General features: G+C 37.0%; 1 protein-coding gene across 2 annotated transcripts; it reads left to right on the forward strand.

Moving 5' to 3' along the window:
• Positions 115 to 7473, forward strand: LOC109825327 (paramyosin-like). 2 transcript variants are annotated; one of them, XM_020392168.1, is made up of 8 exons: positions 115 to 666; positions 734 to 937; positions 1032 to 1154; positions 1413 to 1450; positions 1558 to 1705; positions 3021 to 5201; positions 6702 to 6844; positions 7013 to 7473. In XM_020392168.1, the coding sequence occupies exons 1-8, from the start codon at positions 589 to 591 to the stop codon at positions 7257 to 7259; spliced, it is 3162 nt and encodes a 1053-aa protein (XP_020247757.1). In that variant the 5' UTR covers positions 115 to 588; the 3' UTR covers positions 7260 to 7473. The 2 variants fall into 2 exon arrangements, with proteins under 2 accessions (XP_020247757.1, XP_020247758.1); XM_020392169.1 differs by having other exon boundaries at positions 116 to 666; positions 3024 to 5201.

The following is a 9201-nucleotide window of genomic DNA, read 5'->3' on the forward strand; positions in this document are numbered from 1 at the left end:
AAGAAACCGACACAGGACTCACATACAGGGGAAACTTGCTACCCAATGCCACTCCAAAACCGTGTTTTGTTGTACTGTATCAATGGCTATGATGATCATCATCACCATCATTATCATCATCCATGGCCTGTTGTTTTAATAATCAGTTCAAAGGGCTAGAACCCAAACCCACATGCACAAAAGCAAGAGGCCACGTTAGTCCCTTTTTTTATTTTTATTTTTTTTGCCCCCTCAGCAGAACCGAGCTAACATATAAATTCAAAAGGGAACAGGGATTCCCAAGGGCATCCAAATACCCTTCCCTTCCCTTCCCTTCCCTTCTCCTTTGCTGTGACTCTCAAGCAAACCCACCAACTCCTAAATTTAATATCAATGTCACCAGCAGACCCCACCATATCTTTCAATAATCTAAAATTATGTCTTATTTTATGCTCAAATTATTGCAGAGAAGCTTCTTAATTAAAAACACTGCCTCTGCTCTCCACAGTGAGAGGGAGAGATCTGCTACCTTCGTGCTCTCTATCCTCTATAATGCCGAGGAAATAGTATAGGAGGAAATGATGGTGGACTGAAGGTTAGATCTCAGAGATGTTCAAGGCAGGGAGATGGAGGGCCGAGAAGAACAAGATCAAAGCTGTGTTCAAATTCCAGTTCAAAGCAACCCAGGTACCCATAGTTCAATAATATACGTAACTTTGGTGAATAAAGGATATTTACCTTGCCATTCCCTCAGGTGCCTGTCGGTGGATGGGAGGCAATGGTGGTAACTTTGGTCCCTGCGGACGCCGGAAAGCCGAGCCTGAGATCGGAGAAGACCGCAGTTGTCAATGGAGAGTGTCACTGGTTGAATCCAATATATGAGACCGTGAAGCTCAACCTGGACCAAAAAAATGGAAAGATCGGTAGCAAAATCTACCAGTTTATTGTTTCAGCAACTGTACGTATGGTGGATCACTCTGCAATTTAACATTTGGCTTATTTTGATTGAAACAGGTTATTGAGTTTTGTTAGTATTTTTTTTTTTATTGAAGGGATCGGCGAAATCTGGGGTGTTAGGAGAAACCAACATTAATTTAGCGGATTACGCGGTGGTGTATAAGCCTACCTCGGTTTCTCTCCAGCTCCAAGATTCAGACAATCGAGCCACCCTGCATGTGAGTTTTTATTTTTATTTCCTTTTTGAATTGATGGCGTTTGAAACCCCATGTTCTGTATTGATGTGCATTAATAGGAATCATAGGTGCCCACCTGCTCTCCATCCCTCCCAGAAACTGATATTATGTCCTGCAAGAAAAAAACAATATTGTCATAATATAAAAATTAATAAAAATAACTAATATTATAATACAACAAAAATCTACTTCATTTGAGAGTAAATTGTACATTTTCTGATTATCAATTTCAACTGGCAGGTTATCATACAGAGAGTGCAGGGTGATGCTGAAGGAAGGTAATGTTTACTAGCTAAGGATAACAATGGACAAAGATGCCTACGTTTATGGCCATTAAATTTTTTTTTAATAGCCGATCATTCTAATTGTTTCATTCAATCTTCAGGGAAGTTCCTGAAAATGGAGAAACGCAGATAGAAACATCTGAAAACAGAGGTGCAACTGGGAATAAGCAGCGAAGGACATTGAGGAGCCAGTTAAGCGATCCAGAGTTTGAAGAAAGTAGCATACCAGCCAGCGGTGCAAATGCTGAAGTAATGCCGAGTACCTTTCAAATAAGATATTCATAGAAATCTTTGTTTAACTTCTTATAGCAGATACTCAGTAGGTTGCGTAACAAGAATCACACATTCTAAATCTCATATTTTTTGCTTCCAATCAATATGCTTGAGAAAAAATGCCAGAAAGACCATGAATCAGAAATAGGCTTGAGGTCGAGGGTCCAAGTAAATTCAATCTGATGAACAGATGGTATCATGGATCATTTTTAGTAATTTAAGATATAAACAACATGCCTTGTCTCAGGGTCAGTCCTTTTGTTCATTCAACTTCACTAACTTGTTTGAGAACCGTCTACTATGTTGCATCAACAAGTAACATAACTTTTTGACTGCCCCAATCCATGCTTGTTTAGGTTCACTGCAAGTCCAAGCCTATCTTCTAATCATTTATCACAACTAGCATACTCAAGAGATTATATTTCACATGTCGGAACCATTTCAGAAAATAATACCAACTCCTATCCTTAATGCAAGCTACTTTTGACTTCTTACATATCTCATCTATACCATTGCACTTTTACTATGGACATATTTCCTAATTGCCAAACATTTTGATCCGCGACAAACATCAGATCATGTAGATGTCTAATAATAATGTCGTTTAACTTTACAGCTATTCTCCAGACACGTAGTACTGGAGAGGTGCCTCTCAAGTTTTAACCCTCCAGCAATACGGAGAAATTTATACTCAACGACCATGATGATGAGTGATAGTTCCTTAGCAACTTAGCATCACATTCGTGACACGTTATCCTCCTTATCCTCCAAACAGACAAATACAAAAGAAAAGAACCAAAAATTAAAATGGTACAGCAATGACAAAGACAACAAACCCTTTATCTCAAAATTTTGGGGTTGGCTATAGGAACCTATTCTTCCATTGAGTTCTGCTAAGTGTTATCGCATTAGGTTAATTACTATCAGAATCCAAGCAAAAAATAAGAAACAAGGCTCCCTAAACAGCTCATCCTGAATTAACAAACTCATATCTTACTCTATTGAATAAATAAGCAGTCTTGAAACTTCTTTTATTAGCACTATGAATGAAAAAGTAAACAAGAACCACAAATACGTTCGGACAATGACAAATCCTCTAACAAAACATGTCTGGCCATCACTGCTATCGTATAAGTGACAGTTAGTGATAACATTGATATGATCTACAAATATAATTTGCATCAAAGAATAGATACCTTATATGCTATTCTACAAGAATTCTGAAATAGGTGAGATTGAGCAACTTGAATATAAATCCTAGAACTAATTACAAACCATCTTCAATATTTAGCAGGAAGGATCATTCATAAACAATAAGGCACTGATTAAGTTCCATTCTGCCATAAATATGCCTCTACATGACGATTTAAGTGGCAACCTCAGAAAGTCTAGCAGCTCGGATGGTATATCAGTTTCAGGTTCAGAAAGCAGTTCAGGACAACATACACCAAAAGGGAATGGAATCAAGAATAATATTGCCCATCAGGGAAATGCAAGCATGCTATCACCTCTTAGCAGCAGTACTCCTCCTCGAAATATTGGTTGGCCTCTGGCTTTAGCAATTAATGGAAGTACTGCTGGATTGACAAATAGTTCAGAAGAGAGTGGTAGAATTCTTGAGAAACAGAAAAGTGATTGCGATGTTTTGGCTAGGCAGTTAGAATTATCAGAGCTGGAACTTCAGACGCTTCGAAAGCAAGTCGTGAAGGAGCGCAGGCGAGGACAAGATTTTTTGAGGGAATTAAGTAGCCTAAAAGAGGAAAGAGATGCACTTAGAAAAGAAGTTGATGAACTTAAGGCCTCCAAGAAAAGAGCAGCTGATGATGAGAATGTCTCAGCTATGATGCAGTTTGGGGCCAAAGATCCATGGTCAATGCTAGAAGAAATGAAAAAAGAGTTGGATCATGAGAAAAACTTGAATTCCAATCTTCAGCTACAATTGCAGAAGACACAGGAATCAAATTCTGAGCTAATATTTGCTGTCAGAGATCTTGAGGGACTGCTGGAACAGAAAAATATGGAAAAGTCCAGTGATCATGAGGATTCCCAAGGACTGGGATGCCAAAATCATTTATCTCATTCGAGGAATTTGGAAGTCAAGCCAGAGTCCTTTCAAACTACTTCAGACCATGAGGAAGAACAATATGAACTGGATATTCTAATTAAGGAGCGTAATGATATGAAACTAGCATATTGTCAAGAGCAGAAGATTTTAAACCTGAACAGTGAACTAGAATTGTATAAGAAAGACCATGAAGACCTAGAGATTCAAATAGAACAGCTTGCATTGGATTATGAGATTTTGAAACAAGAAAATCATGACATCTCATCTCGACTTGAGCAGACCCAGCTGCGGGAACAGCTAAGGATGCAGTATGATTGTTCCGCGCATTTAGCCATCATAAATGATCTTGAGTCTCACATTGAGACCCTGGAAAAAGAACTTGAGAAACAAGCTGAGGCTTATGAAGCTAATCTAGCAAATGTAATACAGGCCAAAGTTGAGCAAGAGCAAAGGGCCATAAAGGCAGAGGGAGAATTGAGAAAGACTAGGTGGAAAAATGCTAGCACTGTCAAACAGCTTCAGGAGGAATTTAAGAGGCTATCATCTCAAATATCAACCACATTTTGTGCAAATGAGGATCTGGTAATGAACACACTAGAGGAATCAAGAGCATTGCGTATGGAGAAATGCCGTATGGAAGCACTGTTGGAGAAAAATGTTGAGGAACTTTCATCTTTGCAGAGCCAACATCATGTAAAATGTCAGCTGCTTCTTAGCCTTGTAGACTTCAAAACAAAAGAAGCAGAAGAGCTACATCTTGAACTTAGAGATAAAAGGAAGGAGCTTGATGATTTACGGAAATCTGATGAAGCACGACAAAAGGCTTTCAGGGAAGAAAATTCAATACTTATAGCTGAGATGGAGCAGCTCTCAAGAGAGAAAAGTCTTCTTCTTGCAGAAATAGAACAGAAGGAAAAGCTGGTAGCTGAGATACAAGAAATAAGGACGTCAAGAAAAGACATGGAACTGATGCTACAAAAAAGAAACTTGGAGAGGAATGTGCTTGTCGAAGAACTTTCTGTGTTAAAAGAGGAATCAAAAAGCTCACTGGAGGAACTAAATACCTTGAGGCGTTTAAAGGATGATCAAGAAGCCACAGTCAGAACTCTAACCTTAAAGGTAGAAGCCCTCACGGCACAGTATAATGACTTGAAAAATGGGTTGCCTGATGATAGCTTAGAAAAGGAGAACCTGAGGAAAGAAGTCCTGTTACTAAGAGGAAGCCTTAGGAAGGAAGCAGACAATATTGCAAGCATAGAGAAAAGGTTCAAAGACAAAAAGTCAAACCTAACGGTTTCAGAAGGAATCCCAATGATAAATACTAGAGGCGAAAGCAAAAGTCCTTACCAAGGTGCTCATGGCTCTGAAAGAGTTGCTGACTTGCATGAGGACTATAAACCTTTTGATGTAAGCCCTCTCTCCTGACAAATTAACTATGTATTGTGTAAAAGCACAAACACGACATTAACATGTGCGCACACAAACAGACAACAATTAGAGGTAGGGGGTAATTCAATTGTGTATTACATTAAAACAAATATCATCGGTTTGCTTTCATGCTGAAAAGCACAAATAAGACGATTAGGATGCTTTTGACCACAAATATATAAGAGTGAATCTCACGTTTTATGACTGTTCATTTTACAACTTCAAGGTTCATAGCCTAGAATCAATCAAAATTTTCTTTGCTAGTTTCCAGCACTTGAAAAGGAAAAATAAAATTGAACTATTCCTTAATTGTTTGGCACTAATACTTAGGAGAGGATTATGGAATAAATTCAATAATTGTGGTATTACGGACTATTTTAAAAGTTTAGGCACTTGACCAATTCTTAATTTTCCGTCATCTGCTAAATAAGTGGATCCATGAGTTTGTTTAATTGAGTTTTTGTCTGACCATTTCATGATCATTCTCAAGAGGAGCTGGATAAATGAATGGCAGTTACAAAAGAAATCCAGCGAAGAAAAAAGAATTTGGATTAAACACTTTTTACCACAAATGAACATATATCCCAAGTTTCAAGTGAGAGCTGAATTTTATCTGACTTGCACTGATTAGAGCTATCCTAAGGCAGAAATAAAACTGAAGAATGTACCCACTTAAAATGAGGAGCAACAAGAACAGGGAGCTTCAGAAACAAAACCAGTAAGGACATTATCTACTAATGTCAATTCTGACACTTGAAACGGCACAGGTTAGAAGTTTAATCTCTTGGCGACTAATAAACTTTCTTTATTTTCTAAAGATAATGAGTTTGTTTAAACAATTTCTAGTCTAACAATTATCCATTCATTTTTCATGTTTACTCATATATCTCATACATAAAAGAAAGATCTCATAAAGCAGTTGTTTATCAGTCAATACTTTTAAGTTTTAATAGTTATTAGAAACTTAAAGTACTTGCACATTGAAGATCACTGAATGGAAGGAAGAAAGAAGAGACAAAGGAACTCTTATGGAAGAAAGTTTTCATAATTGCAATACCTTCTAACAATCGAATAATATTTTAAACATAATCCTCTCAGTCATAGTCTACACAACCACAAACCTGCAGATCAATTTTCAAATTGAAAGGAGCTAAAATCTTTAATTTTCTTGTAACATAATTCTTATCTGCTAAAGGATGCGTCCAGACGCACATGCGAAGACACATATTCTTCCCTTTCATATGCATTTTCTGTCACTTGTAGGATAATTTTCTCAATGTGCACAATATAGAGTCATAGACATACATGAAAATCAACAATATATACTTAAGAAGTGAACAATTAGACGTTGCAAAATGCAAACTAACTGGTGCATTAATTTGCTACAGTCACTACCACAGTTCATCAAGGATTCAACATAATTGAATATTTAATTTCCTTCTATAGTTTTAGCTATGTCTGATGCTTTACATGATTCAGGACGAAAGTGATTCTAACGAGAAGTTTCAGAATGATAACACAAGGAGTCTAAATATCAGCGGGGGTTATTTGCTGGAGAAAATGGTTCAGGGTGAACAATTCACAAATTATTCACATGAAGATCACGATGAGAGAATCAGAAGGTAATACTTCGAGTAATTAACGAATTACGATCTTATTCCTCGTAAGAAACCATCTACAAGACTGCAAGCTTAGTTCACATGAGGGCTAGGCATTTCTTTCTAATGCTTTGACTTAGAATTTATTTTTAGGTCATTTTCTTATTCTCATGGACTCTTAAACATCTGCAGCAATTTCAATGCAAATACACAGACAGAAGTAGAGGCTTCAGTTTCCTGCCCCGGTGATCCATATAAAATAGCTGGGTTACTATCCCAAATGGCAGAACTGAAACAACAAAATGAATCAATGGAAGCAGATCTAAAAGAAATGCAAGAAAGGTACTCAGAGATGAGCTTAAGGTTTGCAGAAGTGGAAGGTGAAAGACAACAGCTTGTAATAAAAATTCGCACTCTTAAAAATGCTACAAAGAACTAGTTTTTTCTTCCCACCTCTTTCAGCATACTTCAGAGAGGAACCTGTACAGGCAAGGAACTGGGTATGCTAGATGGAATATCCAGGACTTGCACAGACAGTAGCAATTGGTTAGGAAAAAATATGATATACACATCCACAATGGATTTTTCTCTCTTTCACCTGGATGCTATATGTTTCCCTGTCTTAATGAATGTTAATTGATCGTTTGACTTTAGTGAAGTGGAAAGAGAAATATATACTTCTGGAGGAATTTTTGAAAGAAACTTTATGGTGTTGAATTTTGTTTCAAGCACAAATCTGTTCTCCCTTCTGAGTGCCATGATACTGGACATCAATAGAGTCTGATACTAAACGAGGTCCATTAACAAACTAGACAAATATTAAGTCATTTACTGATACTAAAATCTTATGGCGACTGACAGTAGAGTTTCATCTCTGGATGCAGTTCTGCTACCTGATTTTCTTTTTGTTTTTACTTTACTTTTTTTTTCTTTTTTCTTTTTTCCTTTTTCCCTTTCTTTGTGTGTGTGTGCGCACGTGCACTTTTGTCTTTGTTGAGGGGAATGAGGGGTGATAGCAGCGTTAGGACAACACGAGCAATGAGAAGAAAACACATCTACATTGGTTTCTTTACCTCAAAATAAAACTTAAAGCAGGCCATTCTGTGTGCTTTCATTTCCAGATCTTGTGAGAGAAATTTATTTACAACAATTAAATTAAGATTCTTCACACAGTAGAGAAATTATCAATTAAATAACAGATAACTGAACGTATAAACAGTCGCTGCTGACAACAGATTCGTAAAAGCTCTTAAAAGAGTCTACATAATCTTTGAATGTCTTCTTAGTAACATATAGACAAATGTGATATCAAGCATTTCCCTTCCTGAAAATAAAGTGGCCATAGGATAGAAGAAACAATCTCCATCAGAGAGCAGATGGCTGAATTTTTGTTGAGAATCTTATAGCTGACATTTATAATGTTCATCTCTAACACGAACTCAAGGGATATAAGTTCATCCATGAGGCACAGTTCAGATGAGCATTCATTGAGAAATGTTCTGAAATTTCAAGATCAGTGGATCAGAGAAATTCATTTGCATTGGTTACCTGGTCATCTCTATGTACCCCATCTGGAGTTCTACACTAGGAAGAAAAGAACTGAATGCCTGTTCAATGGATGAAGTTCCTTCAATCCCCAAGGCCGTGCCGTTAACCACAAATTCAGGGACAATTGATAGTATGTTCTGAATTTTATTAGGTAGTGAACTATCAAGTATCAAACTTCATAGATAAACAATTAAGATGATCTTTACTGCACAACATGATTCTTACAGCCCCGTACATGTTAGCAAATATTAGGCATATAAAAACTTTAACTAGGGGACATAAAAATAAGGCTAATTTTCATAAAACCCTCGATAAATACCAGCACCCAGGAAGAATCAGATGTATTGAACTATCTACTAAACTACAAAAGCAACAAATTCAACTTTGAAATTTTCCACGGTAAATTTACAGATACATTTAGAGCACATGAAAATGTAATTGCCCAAAGGTACCTGCTCAATAACCCAGTTTTCTCTTTATTGCATAGCATTTCTGGTGACAATATCAAAATTCTGACTGAGATCATTCAGGAAGATAGTAAGGAGAGGAGACATATTATCTAAAGACTTTGTACCAAAGGGATTTTAATGCAAGGAACTTCGAAGCACATTGCTGCTTCCTCTACTTCACTCGAGCACGTTCAATACCGTTGTTAACAGAAACACAAATGAGCAACAATTTTATCCACTTAATGTGAAGAAAAAACAAACTTTAACTACATCATTCTTAAATTAAGCCTCTCTAAGCATTAACTCCTAAGTTGTGGTGAGAGTTGAGGGCTATATATTATATTCTAACATGCCCCTCTAGGATAAGCGTCCTTTGTATAGGCC

This window comes from Asparagus officinalis, chromosome 10, assembly GCF_001876935.1.
Source record: "Asparagus officinalis chromosome 10, Aspof.V1, whole genome shotgun sequence".
In the NCBI taxonomy this organism is placed as follows: Eukaryota; Viridiplantae; Streptophyta; class Magnoliopsida; order Asparagales; family Asparagaceae; genus Asparagus; species Asparagus officinalis.